This window comes from Triturus cristatus, chromosome 6 (assembly GCF_964204655.1).
Source record: "Triturus cristatus chromosome 6, aTriCri1.1, whole genome shotgun sequence".
NCBI lineage: Eukaryota > Metazoa > Chordata > Amphibia > Caudata > Salamandridae > Triturus > Triturus cristatus.
The window spans coordinates 345168071-345195552 of NC_140589.1; the positions used below are offsets into that span (position 1 = coordinate 345168071).

Genomic DNA, 27482 nt, shown 5'->3' on the forward strand with positions numbered 1-27482 from the left:
AGTGGTGTGTGTTGTTCCTTTTCCCAGTTTAGCCGGTGTCTCGGGAGATTCGCAAAGGGGTGATGCGCCCTAACAAAGGACCCCCTCCCGTAGAGTCCCACGCTCTGTTCCACGGATGTGATGACACGCGGTGCTTGACCGTGTGGGGCTCTGTCCACCACGTGTCCGAGGGGAAGCCAGCTGCAGTCGCAGGGGAGTGATTTTGCCCTCCCGTGGTTCTCATTGTGGGGCGTGCGTAAGTGAAGTAAATCCTGACTTTAGTGTTACTCACACGGCGCCACAGTGCATGTTTGGTTCAGCTGCATATCGGCTGAGTGACCATATCCAATATTCAGGGATAGTGATGTGTGTTTTCAATATTTAGCACAGCAGCAGCTCACTAACATTACTGCACAGTCTCTGTGATGCTGGCCCATTTCTAATATGTAATATTCTGTTTCGATCAAAAGAATCATTTTTATGGATATTGCATGAAACATTACCCACACTATGTAAATCTGCACATCCATCGGCCCACCTGCAGCCTTATATATTTATGCAATTTTTCCCACTAGCGAAATTCTGCGCAGGTCCAGTTTTCTGCACTTTGTGGCGGTTGCAAGTTTTCCCACTTCTCTCTTCTCGAGCAAAGTTTTTTCCCCCGACTTGCAGGATAAGTTTCACTTCATAAACCACATAGTTTTCTCTGAAAAGTTGCGTGTGCGGTGTTACTAAAACGCCATAGTGAAAAAATAATGTAGGTATATTTGCAAAGCGGTCCATATGATTGTACAAAGGTCGCAAAAGAAAAGCTTTGTTAGCTCATAATAATAAGGTGCTCCCTGAACTCAGGTGCATAGCCTTGATAAAATACTGCAGGGGGACAGGAGGTGTATGGATGGTAACTGTGAGTGCATCTTTTCTGCTGTGTTTTAAAGTGCTCCTAGCAACATCTCATTGAGGTGTGCAGTGTTGTACGGAGTCCCTGATTGGTGCATGGTGTGCAGATCCACCCATAGTCTCATGGACAGTAGTTCACGAGTTAGTTCAAGTAACACGCCCTTCGACCGATGATTGCTCAGTGCTGACCCATGGTCTATAATCAGCCTCTCATTCAGGATGTGTAAAGGGAAGGATATGGGATGCAAGCTACAGAGCTTAAGAGGGTTCTTCAAGTACCTGTTAGGAACGGTTCCTGTTGTAATACCCAGCGAGGGCTCTACTAGGGGTAACAAAGCATAGCAGCTGCCACCCAGGTGCAGCCTCGTTTTACCCATATCATGCCAAATTCATCTGCCTCTTCATTGCTTGCGCCCCCCAGTGACTATTAACCCAGATCACCGCCTACAAACCCCTCTGTACCTCCTCAAGGTTAAAGGTCGCTGCCCTCCTGGCACTTTTTCACCAGAAGACACTTTCTCCAACTTAAGGCTGGCTTAAGGCCTGCTGTATCACCGTGTACCTTCAAACATGTTCTCACGCCACACATTCTTCAGAATGACTTGTCCCATCTGCCCTCTCCCCACGATTCTCACCTGATCACCAAAGAGACTGGGGCTGGGCAATACCAATGCGCCTTATGAGGAGAAAATCAACTTTCCAAACCATGTTCATTACAGGGAACATCGACTTTGTGGAGGTGATGGCATTTATTTAATTTATATTTGTGGTTTTATATTGTTCTGATGAGGCCCAACAAACCATACCAATGCAATGCAAAGTATAACATTTTAAAGTTTACAAAAAAAAAAGAGTATGTGGTGAAGGGGAAATAATTGAGGTTCGTCTTACTAAAATGAGTCTTTTTTTTAAAAACTAATGACCACATCTAAGTTAGACTTTAATAAATCACATTTGGTAAGGAATATATGTTGAGGTTTAACTTTTGCAGTGTGTGAACAAGTTGATCGAGGATCACAAAAGGAGGTCATAGGCTTGTATCCCGCAGTAGTTTGATCTACTTTCCAGGAATGCTTCCAAGCAAGACAAGCTTTTGCTTCAGGTAGCACAACCTGCGGGTGTCTGTCACTTCAAAAGAGGGAGTGCGGCCCCTTTTGTTCAAACGGCAGTAAGGGCTCCAAAGAAAGGGTTAAAATCAATTAAACTGGGCGTGGGGAGACACTCAAAAAAATGAGCGAGTTGCTTGGCCTTTTAGTAGCTCACGACGATTTTCACTGATCAAAAGTAGCTCTCACTACGGAAAAGGTTGAGACCCCTGTTCTAAGGTAAGGAATCTATCACTAACGTGTCTCTTTCAGATTTGGATGATACTGACACATTGCTACCGCTGCTGGAGTTAGACCAGTAACATTCTTGATATTAAGGACACTAGAAATACATTGCAGAAGATGGGTTTTATATTAGGCAAACCATCCCCAGAGACTTCAAACCTAAATCCAAGTCTAATCCCAACTTAGAGGCTTTTCATAATGTCATTACGCATTAACTATGGCCTGCGTCGAGAGGTGTCTAATTGACGAGGTAACTTAACACGAGAATAGAGATCAGCACTGTAAGACTAGACTATGGACAAAAACATAGTGTTATAGCTCTAGGACAAGAGAGGGAACATAGCCCTGATGGATATTGAGGACTCTAGTTCTGAAGCCATAAGACAGCTGGCTGATATTGAATGTTATAAGGTGATAGATTATGTAATCCAGGAGATCTATTAAAACCTATCATGATATGCAATGGGAATGACATGGGAGCGGTTTGATAGATATTGATTGAGTATAGATTTTTAAAAACTGATAATCCTAGAACACCATGCCTGTACCTATTGCTTAAAATACATAAGCATTCCACTACACTACCAGAGACACCTAGTGTGTCATCAGATGGCAGCCACCTAGAGAACACCGCCAATTATTTGAACCACTTTATATCATAGCATGTCACTACTTTACCATCATACTGTCAGGGTGGTGTTGATTTTTTGCAGTAGATTGGTGACATCAAATAGGAATCCACCTATACCATGATTAAATTGGATGTGTGCTCATTATACACCTGCATACAGCATACTCTGAGTGTTGAACCATTTATGCACTTTCTCTGTTGCAAGTTCATTTCTCTATTTGACAACTTAGAGATGCTAAGTTCAATGATGACTTATTGTCTTGAAGAACAAGTCAGTTACCTTCGCTAAGGCCTTTTCTGGTAGACTATCTAGTTGTAGCTACTTTACCTTAGAATATTCCCCAGGCATCGGACTGGATCTGGAAACTCTTGAGTAGTACCTATGTGTGCCGGTAGGAGGAACTGATCGACCTTTGCGCTGGCATCGTACGCACTAGTGAGGGGTGCCTATATAGGCATCGCCCCAGCTCACTGGCATTAGGTTTTTTGTGACATTTAAGCGCCTGAAGCACAACGCCATGACAAAATGTCAGTGTGCATACACTACTGACCTACATGGTCTATACTAACAAGAAAATCAGTTTGCAGAAGCTGGGAAGATGAAAGGGTTGATAAGGAATCTGTGGCTAGATAGAGACTAGTGAAGGTAAATAACTTTCTTCGTTTGACAAAGACTCCTAGATGTAGATTCCACACCCCTGAGGTGGCCCTGCAAACAGATTCAGACTAGGAGGTCTTGGAGATCGAATGGGCAAAGTGCCCATCACCACAGACCTGTCTAGGCAGAGTAGTCCCACTCAAGCCGCCTGCTAGTTGAATCCAAAGATTGGCCTTTACCCCTGCTCCGACGCTTAATAGTCTTAGACTTCAGCTTAGACTGAGTAATATCCTGCTGAACCACCAAGGACTCCTCTCCAGAGACACTCTCCTGTGTTGACTCAAGCTCACTCTCCAAAGATGAATCAGAGTCATCGTTCAGTGAGAAAAACCGGTCACTATCCGGAGAAAGCAATGGCACACATACCTGAAGGATGTCAGACTCCTGATTATCTCTCTTACTAAATGTGCCAATTAAATCACCAGATTTAAGAACAGGGGACCCCACATTATCATAAGACTGTATAGATATTATAGGGTTATCTTGAACTGTTTCAGGGAGTGAAACCATAGCCTCAACCACGCCTTCTGTGCAGCAGTCATCTGTTACCGCCTTCTGACAGCTACTTCGAGCCCCAATTAGCTCCTCTCCATCACCATCACTGCCGTCTTGACTACTATTGTGACTATTTATATCATGGGACTTTAACAGAGGATTTTCTCCCTCTATCACCCCCGCTATAAGAGTTCCAAAAGAGCCTTCCAATGTTGTATCCACACGCTGCTGCGTACTACTAGAGTCTAACTCCATACTATCAGCCTGTTGATGCAGAGAGATAGGCGGACTACGTTTCCCAGAATGCACTGGTACCACAATCGGTGCAACCGATTTGTCACTTAGTGAGGCTGAGTCAGACTTATGAGAGATTGCTTCCAATTGCAGGGATACATCAGAGGAGCATACAGGCGTTTTCACATTGCCCCCAGGGAGTGCCTTTGTCAAATTTGCCACGCTGAATGCCTCGATGACAGACGGTTGTCTGAGAGCGCCCTCATTGGCTTTACCAGCCTGCAGTCTTGTCCCGCCTGCTACTCCAGTAGTCCCGCCATCAACCATTCTGCCCCCCTCACCTTTCCTCTTGGGGCCGCCATGCCGTGTCCGTCCCTGACTCGAACCTGTATCTGTGGCCAAGCTCTGCAGCCGTTCCTTCCTCTGCTCTTTCGGAACTCCGGACCCAGCAGCCTCCCGCGTCTTAACCGCCTTCGGAGCCATCCTCTACTGTATCCAGCGTTGGGAACGCAAAGTAATATTCCGCACCAGCCGAGGAAGCGATGAGGCGGAGAGGTATCCAGACCTGCTAACACTCCCGCATCGAGCAGGTGACCGTGGAGGTAGGCAGCAGTGACCTCAGGAATCCCGGCAGCACAATCTGCAGATTTTCTTTAAAATAGGAACTGGGGGGGGAAACTGCTCGCTGAGAAGAGGGTGGAAAACGAAGTAATAAGGACCTGTAGCATAGCTTTTGGGGTTATTTTCAGCCGTAATAACTCATTAGGAAGGGAGAGAGGTCAGCGCTGCCTTCAGAGGCAGTCAGTCATCGGCCATCTTGCCCCACGGCCATGCCTCTCTGCCTCAACCCTCATAGCTTGCTCAGGTAGCGGGCTTGGGGGCGGCAGTGGAACAGAAGGTGCCAACAAGTCAGGCAGTGTGCACTCATCACCAACGTTGGAGCTGCTGTATGCAACATTAAAGCAAATGCAGAGCGAGGCTCGGCAGGAGAGCAAGACATCTCAACTTGCAACCAATAAGCTACAAGGGGCAATTTGCAAAACAAATAGATTATGCTCGGATATGTCTGAGCGGATAACCCAGGTTGAAACGAGGACTGTTGCCGTAGAGGAGGATGTGGAGAAACTACTTGCGGGAAAAGATGCTCAGGAAAAGCGCTCACAGGATGTGGACTGGAAGCTTGAGGATTTTGAAAATCGGCAGCGCCAGAACAATATCCGACTTCTTGGTTTGGAGGAAAAAGTGGAGGGGGAGAACACTTTGAGCTTTGTGGTGAAGCTATTGAAGGCAGCTTTCCCAGATTTGGCTCATTGGAACTGGGAGACGGAAGTGCAGAGGGCACACCGTTTCCCAATGTTCAGGAAAAATCAGCCTAATAATCAAAGAGATCATCCTAGAGCGATTCTTATTTTTGTCGGGAATTTTTTGTTGAGACAGGCAATTTTGGACCGTGCTAGACCTGATTCTAAGATAACAGTGGAAGGGCATACTTTCTTTGCTCGGCCGGATTTCTGTCACACTACGGTTGAGCGGAGGTGGAGGATGCGGCAGCTGATATCTGCATTTAAAGGGGCAGGCTGTGATGCCTTTTTGCTGTTTCCTGCGAGACTTAAGATTATTGACAGAGGTCGGGCTAGAATCTTTTTTTCAGAAATTAAAGCCCAAGAGTTTCTCACTGATTTAATTGAAACACGAGGGTTGAGGGCACTGTCTGGCACGGGGGAAAGCAATAAGGGTGATCAAGGAAAAGTGTGATGTGATTTTTAATGCTGATTATATGTTGAGATTTTTTCTTTATATTGCTGGACATACCTGGTGGTGATATATACTATTGATGGGGTTTATATTTGCTTTTATATTTGTTTTTCTTGTTGGGAGGGGGGGGGGTCGGCCGCTGCCTTTATGGAAGGTGTCTCGGCCATATTTAGGTCTTGGGTGACCTAATTGCCTGTAAGGGAGGTAATAGGGGGAAGGGGGGTGGGTTGGTCAGGGGTAAGGTTGTTGGGGGTGGGGGGGATCAGCGCAGGTCAAGGTGTTTCATATTGTTAGGCAAATAAAGAGGCAGAAGAGAGGTGTTAAATGTGTCCTGGACAGGTTACTTGATAAGGTTTGTAAAATGAAAATGAAAATGAGTATGAATGGCAAGGCAAGGTCTGATGGATTAGCAGCTAAATGGGTCTATTGTGCGAATGTAAAGAGAGAAAACCTTAATTTCAAGATATGAATCTCCGGATTTTGACAATAAATATTTGTGGGCTAAATGATCAGAAAAAAAGGAATAAGGTAGCGATCTGGTTGAAGTCTTTACAAATAGATCTAGTATGTATTCAAGAAACCCATATGGAGGGCAGTAGAGCTTATTTAATGGAGCACCTTGGTTTTAGATTGATTGCACATACTACACAAGGTGCCCGAACTCGTGGGGTGGCAATCCTCACTCGGAGAAGTGATAGAAGGGTTCTTCGTAAATCAGCTGATCAATGCGGTCGGTGGGTAATAATTGAATGTTTGGTTAACAATTTTAAATTTACACTTTGCTCAATGTATGGCTCAACTGGTGACGATTCGGAAATGTTAGAGTATTTAGATGGTAGATTGGCATTATGGTCTGTCCCAGTTGTCTTATGCGGAGATTTTAATATTAATGGTTTAGGGGTTCAATGGGATAGTCAAGGAAATAAATACTTAGGAAGAAAGAAGAACGTTGGCACTGCCCTATATAATTTAGCTCACAACAATGGTTTGATAGATGCTTGGGCTCACTTAAAACCTACTGATTTAGGTGGCACCTTTTTTTCAGCTCCACATAAAGTTATTTCCCGTTTGGATTATTTTTTTGTATCCAATCAACTTCTTACTAACGTGGGTATCGAAAAGCATCCACGTATTATATCAGATCACAATCCTTTAGTTCTGACAATTAATATCAGTTTGTTGGAAAAAAAGAACGTTGGCTGGACCTTCGAAAGGAGGTTATTATATGATCCAGACTATATTGCCAACATGAAGGGGTGGGTTAAAGAATTTTGGGAGATGGTAATCGAGGGAGCACATGGGTTGGAGTCGTTTGGGATGCCTTTAAGGCAGGAGTTAGAGGGGAAACTTTAAGTTTTAGCTTACGGCGACAAAAGATGGAAAGAGAAAGAGTGATAAGGGAGGAATTAAATAATCTTAAGGGAATCTTAGCTACAGCCATCAGTACCGGCGAAGGAATAGATAGGATACTTTCACAGTTGGCTATTAAAAAGGCCGAGATAGGTGATCATTTGGCTAAAAAAGCAGCAGAATTTTTTTTGGCTAAAAAACAGCATTGCTATGAATTTAATGAGAGAATAGGCCACATGCTGGCAGTAAGAGCTAGGCAGAAAACCTCGGCCGAGACGATTTCTGAAATCTATGATACCAGTAGAAAGGTAATTACCGATGCAGTAGGTATTCGGGAAGTTTTTAGGTTATTCTATCAGCAATTATACTCCGGTGGACCTGTCGCTATACCTGGTGATATTCGTGAATATTTAGATAATATACCCAGTCAGAAGGTTGATTCTATAGATAGGGAGGAACTCGAGAGGGTTTTCTCCGAGGAAGAAATAATGGGTGCTCTTCAGGATCTACCGTCTGGTAAAGCTGTCGGTCCAGATCAGATTCCGTTGGAATTTTATAAAATATTTATTGATTCGTTAGGACAGGATCTGGTGGAGGTTATGCTATCGGCACAAAGGGGGGATTCTACCCCCGAATCTTGGGCGGGGGCCAATGTCATTATATTTTTGAAAAAGGATAAACCAGCTAAGGATCCTGGCTCCTATCGCCCAATTACCCTAATGAACAGTGATGTTAAAATCTTCTCAAAAATCTTGGCCATGAGATTAAATGGTAACTTGGGAAAAACTATCCATCCGTGTCAACATGGGTTTATTATGGGCCGGGGAACCACGCAACATATAAGGCGTATGATCACCCTTTTTGATGTAACGGAGATCTCAGGGGACCCTATGTCTGTGTTACTATTAGATGCTGAAAAGGCATTTGACAGGGTCTCCTGGGATTTTCTTTGGGAGGCCATGAGGTGGTTCGGGTTGGGAGAAGGATTTATTAAAGCTGTTCAAGCATTATACTTGGCCCCAACAGCTCAGTTGAAGATTAATAGCAACTATACATCCCCATTTTGTATACAGAGGGGGACCAGGCAGGGCTGTCCCTCTTCTCCATTGCTGTTTGCCATCTATATTGATCCCCTGTTACGATTATTTGAGGCTAATAGAGGAATCCGACCAGTCGTGTGCCAGGGGATAGAAACTAAAGTTCTTGCATACGCTGACGACGTGGCTATTATTACAACGGATCCGCAATTGGCTTTGGAAAGGGCTGAGTCAATCTCTAGTGAGTTTGGTACTTTTTCAGGATATGCATTAAATAAAACTAAGACTCAAGTTATTAAGAATCGTTTTATTAATTTTGAAGATATTCGTGTTATTGATTCAGCCGTTTATTTGGGGATACGTGTCACCTCAGATCTTGGGAAATTGGTTGCCGTTAATATAGAGCCAGTAATCAGTAAAGCGAGGGTGGATTTTGTTAGATTAAATAATCTCCATCTCTCTCTTGTGGGACGGTGTAATCTCATTAAGATGCTATTTTTACCAAAAGTATTGTATTTGTTTAGGTCTATTCCATTAGAATTTCAAAAATCTTGGTTCATTATTTTAGAAGGTTTAGTTAATAGGTTTATTTGGGCACATGGGAACACTAGGCGGGCTCTTCGGTTTATGTGTTTATCACGGGAGAAAGGAGGATTTTTGGTGCCGGATTTTCGCAGTTATTATTGGGCAGCAGCTCTGCAATATATGAGGATATTGGTAGGGTCGTGTTCTGGGGAAATGGAAAGTGAAAATGATCTCCCGGATGTTTATAGATTATTATTGGGCCAAAATGCTGAATATTGTTTTTTTAAATTTACAGAACCCAGTTATTACAAACGCACAAAATGTAAGACGCTGATAGCTGCTTTTAAGATATGGGGTGGGCTAAAGAAAAAGATTGGATTAGGGAGGTTCAATTTCTACACAGTTTTGTTTAAAAATCCAATGCTTCCCGAGGTATTTTCGGATGAAACTATGGCTGGATGGGCTAGCAAGGGTATCCGTCAGGCCGGGGATATAATAGAAAAGCAAGGCTTTCGACAAATCAAAGATATACAGCAGGACTTTGGGTTGGAAAGTTGCAATTTCTTTAAGTACCTACAACTTCGTAGTTTTTTTTGTAAGAAAATTGGTGGGGCATGGGGGTTTGCTAGCAATAGCATAATTGATATTATGAAAAGGGGTGCTAAGGGGACGATTAAGTTAATCTATGCAGAATTGATTAATTTGAAACAAGATGATTTAATTAAACATGAGGGTAAGTGGGCTGAGCGAGTGGGGGCTGCCCCCGGAACAGTTGTGAAATCTTTAAAGTTGGGTCAGTCAGTTCTATTTTTGGCTGGGCTTCAAGCACAACATTTTAAAACTGTTTTTTCTTTATATTATACCCCGGCCAAAATAGCACAATGGGGCGGCACTACTGGGACCTTATGCCCACGTTGTGGGGAATCGGAAGCGGATTTGGTGCATATGTTTGCTTCCTGTCCGCGGTTGCAGGCATTGCTGAATTTAATTATGGAATACTTAGATTATATACTTGGGGTAAAAACAATATTAACCCATGAAATTATTTTGTTAGTATTAAGTTCTTCAAATCAGGATGAGACTGCTTATCAATTTATCTTTGTTTCTATGGCGGTTTTAAGGATAAACATTGCCTCTGCTTGGTTAGATCCCCTTCCCCCTACATTTCAACAATGGCTAGCTCGCTTACTTTCCATATATACAATAGAAAGTGCAATTTATGAAAGGAAGGGAAAAAAAGCGAAATCACTGGGCAAAACTATTTGGGCACCTTTAATAAAATGGAAGGAATCAATATAATGTTATCTATTTTGTTTAGGAAGATAATGATGGTTGATAAGAAGGGCGAATTAGGTTCTCCTTAATGTTTTATTGGAGTGCTTTATGTGCTTCCTTTCCATTTTGCTCCCTTCTCCTTTTCTTTTTTTTCTTGCTGTTATTTGTACACTTTTTGTCTGTTAAGATTTGCTATCTGCCTCATGTGGTATAATTTTTTGTGGATATCCGTTTGCTGTATGATATTATGTACCTGCACTGATCTCTCATGGTTAATAAAAATTTAAAAAATAAAAAACAACAAAAAAAAAAGACCTGTCTAGGCAGAGAGGCTTGGTAAAAGTGTTCAGAGATGCCAGACAGATGTCGGGGACACAGCAGTTAACGCAGTAGTCGCAGCATTTGCTCTGCTAGAATGAACCCACACACTCACAGGGTGTTGCATCTTGACCAGTGCGAACCACATCTTAATGCAGAGCAGAATTCATTTGGAGATGGTCCTTTTCTGTACATCTTTCTCCTTTTTAGATGCGGTGAACCCAACAAAGATTGTATCATCCATCTTGTGTTTTCTGGTATGTTCGATGTAGAAGTTGATGGAGTCTCTGCTCTTGCTTAGATGGGTGGGGTGGAACAAAAAAGGTTGGCAGTGTGATGCTTTGGCTGACATAGAAGGGTGCTATTACCTTTGGTTAAAAAAGAGGCACAGTTCCAGAGAACCAATTTATCTGGAAATAAATTGGTTTATGAAGAGTACAGAGTGTGCCTGAAGCTCACTAACCCTCTTGGCCGATTTAATGGCCACTTGTAAGGCAGTTTTCATGGTTAATAGACATAAAAGGCAGCTGTGCATAGGCTCGAAGGGGGAGCACATCAAAAATATCAAAACTAGATTAAGGTCACACTGAGGTATGAAGGGTTCGCGTGTTGGACTCCTTTAAGTAAATGAGTCACAACAGGTGACTTAAACAGAGAAGACTAATCTGGCAACCGCAAGAATGCCAATACAGTCGAAAGATACACTTTAACTGTGCCCAAAGTAAACCTTGCTGGGCACACCCATCAACACCCTGGACAAAGATACAGACAGGGTGTCACATTTCTGGTAGTAGAGCAAGCCACAAACTTATACCAATGGCAGGTGCATATAGTTTTATTTGAAGGATGCCTAGCTGCCAGAATAACTTTGCTAAATTAAGATCAAAGCCTGTCAGTTGTTGCCACGCAATCTCAATGCAAGAAGGTGTAGTGTACGCAGATTTGTGTGCAGAACCCTGCCCTGCTGCTGCAACAGGAGATCCTCCTAAAGGGGCAGCTTAATCGGAGGATAAATGCGCATACTCAGGAGTACAGGATACCATACTCTCCATCCCCAATCCAGAGCCACATAATAACTTGGGCCTGGTCGCTCCTGATCTACTTTAAAACTCTGGGCAGGAGTGGTATCAGCAGAATGATGTACAGGAGGTCTGAAGTCTACTCGAGACAATATGTATCTACGAATGAGTTGCCTTTGAAGCTCCAGCATGCACAAGTGCTGACCTTACACGTTACCGTCTGTGGCGAACAGATCTAACTAAGGTTTTCCCCAGTCGCAGAAGAGACCTTCCACGTCCTCCGGATGGATGTGCTATTTGTGATCTGCAGAGTTGGCAGTACACAATGGTATTTAACGATGCTGTGGGAATAATAGTGTCTGCAACTCATATTGGGTTTGTAGCCATAACATACTAGATCTGGATCTATGATCTAGTATGTTATGACTTCATACACCTGAACATTTAGAAATAGATGGTACATAACATACTAGATCATAGATCTGGATCTATGATCTAGTATGTTATGACTTCATGCACCTGAACATTTAGAAATAGATGGTACAGACTTTGCTTGAGAATTGCAACAATGAGATTTTGACTTCTATACTTATGTTATAACCCTGCCCTTTTTAGTTCTATTACCTTTTCCCCTTTCCTCATCTGGAAATGTACCCTGGAAACACATCTTTAGTTCTGTCCCGGGACACGGCATCCCCACCGTATCGGCCGAAAATCCACAACATCGGCCAATTCTGGCCGACATGGGCAATCACTAAATCCCGGAAATCACCTATTCTCCCTGAGAAACCTGAACTCCCTGCCGTACTCCGAGAAATGATGAGCAACCGTGATGGCATCAAAATGGCAGACCCCTCATTCCGCTGATGTAAAGTGGACCCGAGGGGCTGCGGAAAGACGCAGGGTTCGCCACCAACTACAGTGAAGCCCACCCTTGACTGCCACCTCACATGTGGTTAACCCACGGTAGGGGCCACCCCCAGTGGACAAAGGGAGCCATGGAAGTTACAGACCGCGAACCACAACAGGCGCTTTGTTTCCTGGGCCCGTCTGAGGCTGTGCCAACCACCAGCGGCGAATGGAGGAGCTGTCCGGCGCCAGAGAAGAGGGGCTCGATACTGCGGAAGTGACATCGGGAGGTGCTGGCTGGTGAGGCGTTGGTCCGGAGTGCCGGACTCCGACTGCACAGACTGGATACACCTGCGCTGACTCCCCAGAATACAAGGTGAGAGACCTTGGCTGAGAGCGGATGGGGCCGGACATTAGTTTAGGTTAGCAATTTATAGAGCGTGCAAATACCCTGGGGTGTCTCGGCGCTGCGGACTGGATAGAGGTTGGGCCAGAGTTAGAAAGTCTGTTGATTGAAAAGCCAGGTCTTGATCTGCTTCCTAAACGATAGTAGGGATGGGCATGTTTTGATATGTTGGGGCAAGGTGTTCAACAGTTTAGCGGTAGCGACCGTAAATCTTCTGTCACCCCAGGCCACTTTCTTTGTTCGGGGGATGTGCAGGAGGTTGGCCGTGGAGGAGTGGAGGGTTCTGCTGGGGATGTAACCATGTAAGGCTTTCCTAAGAAAGGCTGGTCCGCTGTTCTGAATGGCCTTAAAGGCGAGGCAGAGGGCCTTGAACTTAATCTGGCTTGTTATGGGTAGCCAGGGGAGGCTTCGTACTATTGCTGAGATAGGATGGTACTTGGGGGTGCCTGTTATCAGTCGTGCGGCTGAATTCTGCACCATCTGGAGTCTGCTGATGATTTTTTTCTGGGCGTTAATTAGAAGTCCATTGCAGTAGTCGATTTTGGAGGTGACTAGGGTATTGATGAGGGTTTTCCCTGCGTTAAGTGGAAGGAAGGATAGAAGTTTTTTTGATCATCCTTAGGGTGTAGAAGGAAGATGAGACAATAGAGTTGACGTGTGAGGTGAAGTTCATTTTATTGTCGAAGAATCCGCCCAGGTTTCTAACTTTAGACACCGGGGGAGGTGGTGGGCCTAGTTCAGTAGACCACCAGACGGGGGACCAGACCGGATGGAGTTTGCCGAGTATCAGGACCTCGGTTTTGTCGGAGTTTAATTTTAGGCAGTTTTCAGCCATCCAGGAGCTGATAGCGATCATGCCTGTTTGGAATTTGGCAGCGATTTCTCCTCCATTTTTATGGATTGCTAGCATCAATTGAGTGTCATCGGCGTAGGAGGTGAGATTCATCCCATGGGTTTTGATGACCCCGGCCAGGTCCGACACATAGATGTTAAAAAGTGTCGGACTCAAGGAGGAGCCTTGTGGCACGCCACACGGGAGAGTGAACTGGGGGGATTTGTAGTTGCCGAGGCTCACAAGTTGTGTGCGGTTGGCAAGGAATGAGGTCAGTAATTGTTTGGCCTTGTGTTTGATGCCTATATTCGAGACACGGTCGATCAGGGTGGAATGATCGACCGTGTCAAAAGCTACGGACAAGTCCAGCAGTACCAATACTGCTGTTCCCCCTTGGTCTAAGATGGATCTAATTTCATCTGATGCTTTGATGAGGGCCGTTTCGGTGCCATGGCCCCTCCTGAAGCCGAATTGAGTGTCGTCTAGGAGGTTGTTGTCTTCTATATAGTTGGCAAGTTGTGTATTCATTAGTTTTTCAAATATTTTGGCAGGGAAGGGAAGGCTTGTGATGGGTCTGTAGTTTTTAGTATCAAGAGGGTCAAGGTGCGACTTTTTCAGAAGTGGCTTGATGATGGAGTTTTTCCATGTGGTTGGGTAGTTGCCGGTGTTGAACATGGCATTACAGATATCCGTGAGCTTTGGGGCCAGAAGTTCAGGGAAAAGTTTTAAAACCGAAGAAGGGCATGGATCAGTCGGGGAGCCGGACTTGATAGTTAAAATGAGGTCCATGATTTGTTTTGGTAGCACTTGGCTGAAGGTTGGGAAGGAAGGAGTATTTTCCTTATTGTCAGAGACGACTGATGAGAGATCAGGTTTAGCTTGGGATGCGAAGTTGACGAATATGTACTTAACTTTGTCTGAAAAAGTTGTAGCTAGTTCATTGCAGAGCTCTTGGTTGGGTACGATTGGGGGGTTTGTGGTGGAGCCTGATAATTTAGTGACCACTTTGAAAAGTTGTGTGGTGGAGTTTTGAGCTGTCTCAATCTGGTTGAGGAAGTATTTGCTTTTTTCCTGAATTATGAGGTGCTTATATTTGGACATAGCTTCCTTGTATCGGGCTTTATCTAGGATGTTGTAGTTTTTGCGCCAGTGTCTGTCTAGGTTCCTGCAGCGTTGACCGGTGATCGGCCAGCGCCGCGCTGGGTGGGCCGGATATAATCAAAGTAATTATTGGCTGGGAGGAGAACGGGTTGCCGGTGTGAAAGAAGTAAAACCGGGGTGACGCACTAAAAATAAGGGCCGCTGACGTAATTTCTCCCATTGCACTGACGCGCAAAAACATCAACACACCAGGCCTAGTTACGGCGTTATTGAATTGACTCTCACCGCCACCCAGGTAGAAGATTCGTGCCGAGCGTGCTGAGAGGAGGCAGGCGATCGCCTCGGTACAAGACAAGGCTGGGACTGAAAGACACCGGGCCTTCTTCTCGGCTGGCCCGGGGGCTACATCCGTGAAGGAGCCAAAACTAGACTAACCCTGGCGCGTACCACTGGGCACAAATATCTGACATTGGCACCCAGTTGAGACCTGGGACATTGAGACATAGACCCACACAGAGGCCAGATCCGGAGGCGTCCCTTAGAGACTATCAGGCCTAATCAAGCAAAAACCATAGAGTACAGACTATCACCTACCAGGCGTGCACAAACCTTAAAAAGAAAACACTAGCGGGTAAGACAAGATCGGGGGTAAAAAAAACACACCAAAAGAGAGGGACCGCCGATGTGCACCCTCTAATCACTAACGCATCAAGCGAAATCCCAAACCACCACTAGACGCAGGAACTGCGCAGAAATGGGACGAACAAAAGGGAGATATCAGGAGACCAAGGACACAAATGCTACTTAAACCAGTGCACCCACAGAAGACCCACAACTGGATACATTAGATCTCATCTTGCAAGAAATAAGGCAATCCCGCACAGAAATGGATCAACAGCTGGGATTGCTCACCACAGACATCGCCCTTATCAGAGCCGACCAAAAGAAACTCGCGGACAAGGTAAGCGCCAACATAATTGCACTACAAGAGTTGATTCCAAAGCAAAAAGAACTATCTAAAATGGTTGAACACCTTCAGCACCAAATCACAATACTGCAAGAACGGATGGAAGACACAGAAGGGCGATCGCCATAGTAACATTTGCGTCTTAGGGTTGCCAGAAAACACTGAAGGCCAAAACACAATGCTATTCATAGAAACATGGCTGCGGACTATGATGCCAGCAGGAAGATTAACTGAAATGTTTTGCATGGAAAGGGCCTACAGAGTCCCCAGCAGGAGAAGAGTACACGGTATGCCGCATCACTCTATAGTGGCTCGAGTGCTCAACTACAGGGATCGTGACCAGATTCTTCAGGTGGCGAGAGAAAAAGCATCGATCAAGCAAGACAATGTGCGCATTTCACTATTCCCTGACTACACGTTGCAAGTTCAGAAGAAACAAGCCTCATATCAAGAAGTCAAACAACACCTTCAATCTATAGACCTAAAATACGCCCTCCAGTACCCAGCGAAAATCAAAATCCTGCACGATCAGAAAAGTAACTTTTTTGACACCCCTACTGAAGCATGAGATTTGCTTAAGCACACCTTTCCCGACCTACCCATTAATCCGGCCCTTAGGCAGAATGCTGAACCACAGACTGGAAGACGGTAAATCCAACAACAGCACCCTAAAATAAGAAGGCAAGAAGACCACCTGGCTCCTACCACTGAGCAAATGTTGGAGGGGCAACGATTGGCACTGATATCTGCAGCCAAATTCCGAGAAACCAGAGCAATCACGGAGGAGTCGTCCTCCACAGGTGACACGGCGCAAATCAGAAGCAGAATGTAGCCAACTGCTCTTCCCATCCATGACTCCACAGACGGCAAATGAACTGCTTAACTAAGAACCAGCAAACAAGGATCTTCACTACCCCATAGACTAATTCAGGAAGCTGCACTCCTGCTGCCTGGTCGGTAACAAATCAACCAAAGATGTACACAGGTCATTATTATACCACCTGGCGGCCACCCATGACAGAGGTGAGAAAACTTATACCGCCGTACCAGACACACTGAGCAACGCAGAAAAGATGGAACCCCAACGTGTTCAAAGCCTCTGACACAGTCAACTCCCAAGGATAGCGCTGCACTCACACATGAGCCCTCCTCGCACTCAGAACTTAAATCCACCCCTTGGGTGGCATGAGTAGTTCCCCTGGGACTTTACACTGGTAGATGTAAGACACCATCCCCATACTCACCATTACCCCAAAACCTATGCATCGAAACATAGTGAACACTAAATATATGGCTCCCTCAAAGACTAAGACTCATGTGTCTACGAAGTCAGCCGGACATGCAATAACCAGTCAGCACACATTTATCCTTGTTTGCGTCCGTCAGTAGGGGAGGTGGGAGAGAAGTTTTGTTATTGAAATGCTGTATTTTTCATCAATTCTCTTTGAGAAAAGCACCCCCCTAGAGAACTGAACTCTTACGGTCTGGGAGTGAGGGGGAAATAAACCAAAATTAATAAATAACCTCCCTTATGACCTAACTTACTTTAATGCTTGCTAATATATAGCATAGGAACGGGTCGTTGTCTCATGATTTCTCCGTGCAGAAATAATATGCTGTACAGATAAAATGTATTATAACCTGAAGAAAATGAATAACATTTGTTTACATTTTTTTTAAAAATAAAACAAAATTATGAGGTTACGTTTAGTGTCTGGAAATTCACACTCTGAATGCGCATTGTGTGGTATTTGGCAATTTATGATGTGCTACTGATGTTGGTATAGGGCTCTAGATCTTGATATTAAATACACACTTATATAATTACGTTTATTTTGTTTTCAAATATGATATGCCAGATAACTATGATTTAGCATTTTTTCACTTTATCATCATGGGGAGTGTTTGGTTTATGTATTCACACTTACGAAATATATAATTAAGCACGCAACAACCAGTACATTGCATAATGGAACAACACCCACATACTGAAGGTTGTTTTGATTAACAGCACGTGGTTACGGATTGAGGTTTATGTAATGAATGATGGCATTCAGGCTGATAAATGCATGGATATTTATCTTCAGATCATGCAAAAAATATATATTTATATATATTATATTTCCAGTATTGAACTGTGCCCGTCTTGCTGGAAACATATTGCAATGAATCCATATATGTATAGTATTTTATTTTCATTCCCATTATTGATAAATTAAGTTACGATGTGAATATAACACAATGCTGGGATTAATTTTAATGTTATACAAAGCAAACTATGTTTTTTTTTTTTTTTAAATCAACAGGGCATGGATTAACGGCAATATGCGCTTAATATTTTGCCTTTTTATTTGAAGTAACTTGTTCATGCTGGTTTGCCATTTTTTTGGGGGGTAGAGGGGGCGGGCAATGTTTCAAGTGGATAAAGGCTCGCTGAAATCTAAATGTGTCACTGATTTGTAGCCCAAAAAGGGTATCTTTCACTGATTGAGTGCTGCTTTGTTCCTTGGGGAAGACTTTCTGACAAAACTGAAAGTGATTTGCGCTAAGCTGCTGCCCGCTCTAGCCTATGGATCAGACAGAGGTCATGCTTGTAAGTGATTCCAACCTGCTGGATAAACTAAAAGTGAGAACCAGTAGAGGGGTTTTTCATCTCTCAAAACACGCCTCTCCAAGCACACATTAGGCTAGAGTCCACCCTTTTTAATCAAACCCTGGAAAGACAAGGCCTTCTTGAAAACATGCTTTAAGATATGCGCCCCAAGGTCTGACTCCTTGGAAAACCAACTATGGCTAGAAATAACTAAACCTGATCGCCAATCTGCAGCTTGGGCCTAATTGGATCAATCATTAGAGAACCTACAGATAAGATGCACTGAGGGTAACCCCCATTACTTTGAAAAATTTAAAAGGTTAATTTTCAAAGTGCCGCATCCAAAATCACGTCTAACAGACAGATAAAAATTGGCTTCACGTACACATGCCTGGCCAGTCTTAAGCAACTATGTCTAAGTGGGACCGCAAACAGTTACACATGTTTGCATGTCAAAACATGTCAAACAAAAACTCATGCAAAATAAGTTTGAAGGGCTGCCTGCCAAAATTATACTTCATACCCGCTATGACAAGGAAAAATATCAACACACTATGTAGACTTTGCCAAACCTGCAGAGAAACAATCGTGCACATTGTCTGCATTTACCCGGTTTTTCTGTCTGCATTTGCTCGTTATTGTTGAAAGAAAGGCAGGCACTCTTAAGAACTAACTCCAGTTACTGGGCATATGTTCTTGCAGACCCTCTGTAATCGCTTGTCTTAAAGCAGAGCATCCAATTTTGCTAGGGAGATTTGGGAAATTCATGCAGGCATTCGATAGATTTTTTAGCACTGCAGCCCCCTGTCAGTAATATACTAAATATGCATTTTAAGATCCATCTTCGGTGGACCTTTTACTCACTCGCTACAAAATTGTGCCTTAGCCTAGCCGAACTGCTTGCAAATTATGTTTGCAGTGATGAACTAGAGCGGATCATTTTAACTGCACTTGTAAAATGCGAAATTCAATTGGATAAAGTGTGAGATTCTGCCTGTCTGATGTCCAATAGAACACCAGAGGGCAGTCCCAAACGCAGCAATTATGTTTGCACCTAGGGACCTGAGGCCCTGTAATTTATTTAATATTCAGAATGATTGCATCACGATTTACTAGCTTCATAATAAGACAGGGCCTATAGCTGGAGTCATCTTCAACTAGGACTCAAAAGTATGCAATACTGAAATGCAGCTGTGGTCTGAGATGTAGTAAATGTGATAGCACTTTACGTACGCTATGTGCTTTTGGGGAATTCACATTTTTTAAGGGGTCAGTGTCTTGATATGCACGTTTTAAACAGATTGAAATCATTTTTTTAATATATTTTAGACCTATACATTGTAAGTGTAAGAGATGCAGAAATGTGTAGCAATTTTGATAGCACTTTACACACTCTATGCACTTTCAGGGAATCAACATTTTTGATGAGGCCTGTATCTCGATATGCATGTTCTCAATGGATTGAAATAAGTTTTCTTTATTTTAGACCTATAAATTGTAAGTGTAAGAGATGTAGCAATTTTGATACCACTTTACACACACTATGCACTTTTGGGGAAACAACTTTTTTTTAATGAAGCCTGTGTCTTGATATGCATGAAAGAGAACTTTTATTTTTGATCTATGAATTCTAAATGTTTTTGTGTAATTTTATAATGATCTCTCAATGAATTATGTGGAAGTGGCAGAATACTATGTCACGTCCATTTCATGATTTTACTGATAGATATGATAACATTTGCATCAGGGTATTTTTGTAATGGTTTTCATTACCACACAAATAAAATTGAACATGGGGCATCTTTCACTGACGGAGTGCTGCTTTCTTCCTTGTAGAGGAGTTTCTGACAAAATTGAAAGCAGTGGCCACAAACAGTTGGCGGCAATGGCACTACTAGGTGGAGGAAGTTGGTAAAGTGTGGCAGTTACAGACGATATATAGACACAAGTAAACATATATATACACACACATATGCACTTTTTTCCCTAGTGCTGATGAGACAGCTGTTGAGGTCTCTAGGCCACGCCTACATATTGGGCTGAGAGGACAGAGACTGTTGCTGGAAATTAATTCTGAATGAACCAAGCTTGAACTGTGGCAAAGCGAAGACCAACATTGATCTCGGAGGAATATTCTGAATTGAGCAAGGTCAAATCAACAACAACACACATCCTTCGATAAGCCCCCTAACCATCAACTAGTTCAAGCAACTTATAGAATAAGACTAGCTGAGGGACGGGCAAGTTTAGAAAAATGTATCTTCATGGCATATGCATGCCTGAGCCAACACATTCAAACCTGATTTTTTAAAGCCATCTGGTCTTCTTACACCGGTAGCTACATATATGCATCTTGGTCTCAGAAAGGATGACCACTAATTTATTTGCAGATATGTACGCATCAAATGCCATAAGAAGCCTCTGTAGCTGAACGTGCGAATCAAAATTCTGGTATCGCCGGATGGTAATCAAGATGAGCTTGGAATGAGTGTCGGGCAAATACTTTCATTTCATCCATCTCTTTACCTAGCCAAGCAGTATGTGGTATAAACAGGTTATCTGTCGCTACAAGGAGCTACTTTGATCCATTATGCGGTAGATTCACCCACTAAGGTATTTTATTGCATATCTGGCTGGTAAGGATCAAACTCTAATCATATGAGATTGCCATCAACTGCTTAAAGCGCAACAGCACTTACATCTGACACTCCTGTTCATCTTCTGCTTGAAAGTGATATGTTCTATCATCTGAAAAACAAACAATTTGAACATGCATTTTTAACTATACACATTATATATAACGGTTTACTCTAGACAGTCATTATCGTGACTAATTTATTGATGAACTAAAACAAGCCATATCGATACATGTAAGAAAAAAAATCTTCAATAAAAAAAATAAAACCGACACCAACAATTGCAATTTTTTTTAAAACAATGTTTAATTCAAGATATTCATTCACTTCACTGCATCTGTAATATAGCAGCAAATTAAATAATATATTACCAAGCATTTTTCGGTTAGACGTAATGTAACAGCAACTATACTAGTCTAATTTCTCACTTTCCATATACAGACAACCACAGCAAGCATGTTTTCCCCTTTGAGTACCATGCAGAAAACTTGACATGCACATTTATGTCAACCATACTCTTCTCAATTATGCACATCTTTGGAACAAACTAAGTTTCTGCCTCCCCCAGTAAGGGTATTTTAGGATTTGCAATTCCCTCAGAAGCATGGGACCATATATAATTTGGGACAAGATTATTCAACATGGACTTAATGTAACAAACCAAGGTAGATGGAATAATTCCTTTAGGAGCGCATTTTCTTCCAATCGGAATAGACCGAATTCAAGGGATTTTACCCTCATTTCTCTCTCCCAGAATAAAAAGGGGTTTAATATCAATAGTCATTCCGATACAAAAATAAAATGCGAATTCCAACTTTAGAGACACAATTGTCGTACACTGGTAGTGCTGGAATTGGAAGAAATTTACTCTGGGAACCAATAAATTGGGGGTCAAGGAGTGGCAGTGGAAAGGGGGTAGAGTAAGCTGGGGCAGAGCCATGAAAAGCTGTGTATGATAGTCAACTTATCCATTTATTTTTAGAAAAACTCTGTCACAAAGAAATTGTCAACAAGGAGAAACATAGTAGTAATTCTGTTCAGGCTTACTTAGTTAAGAGGCTACATTTTTTAAAATATTTCACGTGTGAAGGCACTGCTATAAGCTTTCAATGTACATGCAGGAACACTTTGCAGATTGGAGCTAATGTGGTTATTGAAGAGATTTAGTTCAGGTGAAAAGGAGCCCACCTTAACACATTCAAGGTTTTTCCAGTCCAGACCCATCTCTCCCAACTGACGGAATCTGGAACTGGAATGTAATACTCGAAAACAGAGCTCACTCGTCTCACGCAGCCCACAGAACAGATTAAATGAAATACAAAGCCTTGAATGCAACAAACTTACATAATTTGTAAATTATTAGGAGATGTTTGACTACAACCTCTCCTCCTTTTATAACAAAAACAAAAATAACATATTTTATGTTTGTTATTTAAGAGAAAAAATCTTGCAAATACCCTGGTTTCCTACAAATGCGTTCCATCCTAGTCGTCACTCCGGAGTTAATAACATCTGTTAAGTTCTCAACACCTGTCTCCATAGAACCTTCTTCCTGATTACCATGAGTTTCACACTTTATTGAAACCGCACCTTGAAACTCCGCAGGAACGTTGCAAGGAGTTGACACCAAAATATGATCACCTTGACAATTTTTACCATTACATTCCACGATTTTGTGTTCATTAGATTTGCCTTCATTCGAAACAGTTTTGTTAATCAGGGAATATGTAATTTTCACCCTATAACATCTTTTTGAAAATCTCCAATGGAACCAAGTTCCTAACAGCTCGCCACCTTCTATCAGCAAGTGTTAAAGAACATTTTTTAATCTGAATAATTCTGTATGGCCCACAAAAATGAAATTCAGTTGTACTACCTCTTCCTCCCATGTTCCTTAATATGGCACACGGCCCATGTGCCAATCTTCATACATCCAGTAAACCCTCTCCTATCTACTTCATGACAAGACTTCATTTTCTGTTGACACTTTCTCACTCTAGACTGAACCTCCGCATAATCCACACCTATTTGTGTTTGTCTTTATGTTTTTAGCCCCTGGTTTTATCGTAGGCCCCCCACACGCACTATAAATTGGACACTCACCGCATTTTGCGGGCCCTCGTCCCCAGAGATCTTTTGGCGGCCATCTTGGGTGAGTGGCACACCTGACGGCGCCAACTCGTACTACGGTCCTGACGTCACTCGGACGCTCGACCTCGACCTCTATTTAAGGGAACTAATTCTGGTGCTCGGTCTTCTACAGACCTTATTTTAACTGCATTTGGCGAACCACCTAGTGCGCGTTACCTGCACTGGTTTGTGCATTACAGACATAGATATTTCGCGTGTTTGCGCTCTAATTTTTAATTATTCCCTGTTTTGCCTATTTGTGTTTGTCTTTATGTTTTTAGCCCCTGGTTTTATCGTAGGCCCCCCACACGCACTATAAATTGGACACTCACCGCATTTTGCGGGCCCTCGTCCCCAGAGATCTTTTGGCGGCCATCTTGGGTGAGTGGCACACCTGACGGCGCCAACTCGTACTACGGTCCTGACGTCACTCGGACGCTCGACCTCTATTTAAGGGGTTACTCCCCGCGCAGCGGATTCGCGCAGTGGATCGCCGGACTTTCGCCGGAGTTTCCGCCTGAGTTTAGCCCGTCTGCGCCCGTCAGCGTCCCGGAGGCGTTCGGCGTGGTAGGTAATTCTGGCTATTATGTATTCCTATTCTGCTCAGGACCTTTACTCTTTGCGCGACGGGGACGCGTCCTGTCGCTTAGTCTTTCCTGGCCGATATAGGGGTAAACATAAATGCCCTGGCTGTAAATGGCATCCTATCCGCAATCTCCCTTCCCCCCGCTCTACTAAGGATGTTAGCATGAAACATCAGTGTCTACTCCTTAATACGAGGTCGTTGCATCGACACACTCAAGAGATTTATGATCTCCTCTCGACGACCAGTCCTACCTGTCTGATGCTCACTGAGACATGGCTCAATGAATCCTCCCACCCGGATATCGCGTTAGCCATTCCCTCAGACTATATCATCCATCGACAAGATAGAGACAAGGGTAGGGGGGGAGGAGTTGCCTTGGTTGTTAAAAAATCTCTTCCGTGTATGGTCACGCGCCCTAATGCCATCGTAGGTGCCGACTCTCTTGCCTTTACCATCTCTTTTTCACCTCAGCAAGCGCTGAAGGGTCTTGTTGTCTATAGACCTCCGGGCCCAGTGGGATCCTTTTTTGACGATCTCCAGCAGGTTATGTCGGTCCTTGTTCTAAGATCGGAGCGCTGTATATTGGCTGGTGATTTTAACTTTCATATGGATGATTATCAAGACCGGGATGCTATTAAGCTGCTAGATATTACATCTACTCTGGGTCTTTCCCCCTATATTTTTGGCCCGACTCATGATAAAGGCCATACACTTGACCAGGTTTTTTCCACCTTACCTATCATGGCTGTAACACTTCTGCCAGTTTTATGGTCTGATCATTGTCTTGTTCATTTTGAAATACCATCTATTATGAACTCTACGGCCAGTGCTACGAGACAGCAGGGTAGCAGCTATAGGGCACTCCATCGGGTGACTCCGGAACTGCTAGCGCAGGCTCAGGTGAATCACCCCATGCCACATACGGGTGATCTGGAGAAAGACCTGGAGAGCCTGCAATCCTGGCTTCTTGCTAGATTAAATGAGCTCGCCCCATTACAGGCACCTAGGTCTGCCGTCCAACGGGTCTCGGCTCCTTGGTTTACGGAGGAATTGGCCCATCATCGTAGGCAGTGCAAAGTCGCTGAGCGGGCCTGGAGAGCCCAATACGAACCGGAGGCCAAACAACTCTATAAAACTATGATGAAAGCGTACCATGATTTAATACTTCAGGGCAAGACACGCTATTTGCCAAAAGGATTGAAGATGCGGCAAACTCCTGTAAGGAGATTTTCTCGATTGTGAGAGAATTCACTAGCCCGCGGTCAATCACAGCGCAGGACGCTCCGGCGGAGACCTGGGCCAACACTATTGCTAATTTTTTCACCGCTAAAATTAGGCAAATTCAGGATTCTTTTCCTCGGAGACCTATAGTTGACTTGTCAACTTCGTCGATCGAGACGACTCCCCCGTTGCCTCCTGGCCCAGTTCTGCTACACTTCCCGCCCCTGTTGGCTGACGCATCCTTAGCCTTGATGAGGAACCTCAAATCGGGCTCACCGCTAGATCCCTGTCCAGCTAAATTTCTAGCGAGAATGGCAGATATAGTTAACCCTATAGCTAATCCCATTCTTAATCTTTCTCTGAGTCAGGGATCTTTGCCCCAGTCCTGGAAACAGGCCATGGTCATCCCTCTTATTAAAAAGCCGAATCTTGACCCAGAAGTGCCTTCCAACTATAGGCCTATCTCGCTCCTTCCAGCACTTACCAAGATCCTGGAGAAACACGTTCATAGCGTGCTTTCTAACTTCCTGGAGTCGAATGAGATACTTCATGAATCCCAATCGGGCTTCCGCTCCAACCTGAGCACTGAGACGGTGCTCCTGGAAGTTTCTGAGATCGTGAAGGAGGTGCTGGATACCGGAGGCAGGGTGATGTTAGTTATGCTAGACCTGTCGGCGGCGTTTGACACCGTCCCCCATGAGGATCTCCTCATTAGACTACACGACATCGGACTGGGGGGGACGGTGCTCAATTGGTTTCGTTCCTTTCTAGCCAACCGCCGGCAGACGGTCTGGGTCCCACCTGGATCTGCCGAAATGCCGCCATTGGGAGTCGGAGTGCCTCAGGGCTCCGTACTGAGCCCCACTCTATTTAACATCCTTATGACCCCTCTGGCGACACTGGCAGAGTCCTATGGGGCCCGGATCGTCTCTTATGCTGACGACACCCAGCTTCTGTTCACCTGCCGTAAGAGCGAAGAGTTCGATGGAGGAAGGATCCGCGAGTGCCTTGGGGCTGTTTTTAATTGGTTTCAACTCTGCAGCCTCAAGTGCAACTCGGACAAATCCGAAATACTATTCTTCGGGTGCCCATCGGAACCAGATTGGCATGGATGGTGGCCTGCTGACATGTTCCCTCCAAGTCAGTCATCCAAGTGGGCTAAGAACCTGGGAGTAAAAATTGATAATGAGCTTTCGTTAAAATCCCAGGTTTCCACTCTGACGGGAACATGTTTCGGGATCCTTAGAATGTTGCGTAAATTCCTTCCCCTTCTTACTGAGGAACATCGGAGGATAACTGTCCAGGCACTTATAGGATCCAGATTGGACTACGCAAATGTGCTATATCTGGGTCTGCCAGAATATCTCCTTCAGCGTCTGCAGGTGACCCAGAACGCGGCTGCTCGAGCGATCTTTGGTCTGCATCGTCGTATTAGTGCCTCTAATCTTCTTCTTGCCCTCCATTGGCTTCCTGTACGGAAGAGGATACTGTTCAAGGCCATGACCCTAGCCCATAAGGCCTTGCATGGTAATGGTGCAAAATATCTCCAGAAGAGGCTGGAATTCTACCGACCTACACGATCCCTTAGGTCGGAAACATTAGCTCTGGCTCGGGTACCACGCATCAAAAGGGCCCGCCTTGGTGGCCGGTCCTTCAGATTTCTTGCCCCTCAGCTATGGAATTCTCTACCGGTGCCCTTGAGGGCTACGTCGAACTTGCTTGCCTTTAGGAAAGACCTGAAAACTTGGTTGTTCTCTGGTTAGTCTGCTCTCTCTTGTAGGCTCCTGTCTTTTTATTGTTATGTTCTTCCAGCTCTCTCTTTAGGTCTGGAGTACAAAGCGCCGGGACACTCCTTTGGAGTAGCCGTTGCGCTATATAAGTCCCATGTTAACATAACATAACATTAACATAACATTCTCTTGTGACACAAACCCACTTTTCATATCTTCTAACCAACTCAGAATGAGATCTGTACGGGGACAGCTTCCTCTTAGCAACATAAAAGGAGACACACCAGTTACAGGATGTGGAGTGTTGTGAAAATCCCACATTTTCTCAATAACAAACTCAAACACATAATTTCCTCAAGTCCAAGCAGTGAGTACACCCTATTTCAACAACCTTTTCACTCTCTCAACAGCTTCATTCGGTTGGGGACTATACAACGATATTGTATAATGTTTAACACACCTATGTTTTAGAAATAACTCAATTTTATCAGACATAATCTGCACACCATTATCAGTAACTAGTTCCAACGGAGTACCTTCTAAAGCAAAAACATTCACAAGAAAATCCAACACCATTTGAGTAGTCATACTACCCAAAAAATCACAAAATACCCATTTGTAATAATAATCAACCAACACATTGATCATACGGTAAGGAAGAAATTGGTGCTGCAACGTCTAAAGCCAGCTTTTTTCATGGTGTGGCTGGCAATGGTACCTATACCATTGGTGTGCCTCAAAGTTTCCAATGCTTATTAGTTAATAAACACTTGTCGCATCTCTTTACCATCTCATGCACATCACAATCCATTCACGTCCCCCAGAATGAATGTCTTTGAATTTTCTTAGTAGAAGTGTATTTTGGATTTGTATTTTGGATTTGTATTTTGGATTTGTAAAGCGCATAAAACCAGAATTATATAA

The 27482-nt window shown here is 43.8% G+C and overlaps 1 protein-coding gene across 5 annotated transcripts in view; it reads right to left on the bottom strand.

Moving 5' to 3' along the window:
- ASAP2 (ArfGAP with SH3 domain, ankyrin repeat and PH domain 2) overlaps positions 1–27482 on the bottom strand; it is a 1162669-nt gene that overhangs the window by 603652 nt on the left and 531535 nt on the right. For all 5 annotated transcript variants that reach the window (XM_085610735.1, XM_085610732.1, XM_085610734.1 and 2 more), the window contains one exon: positions 20955–21003. In XM_085610735.1, the coding sequence (XP_085466861.1) occupies positions 20955–21003 (49 nt within the window). The remainder of the gene's footprint in view (positions 1–20954; positions 21004–27482) is intronic.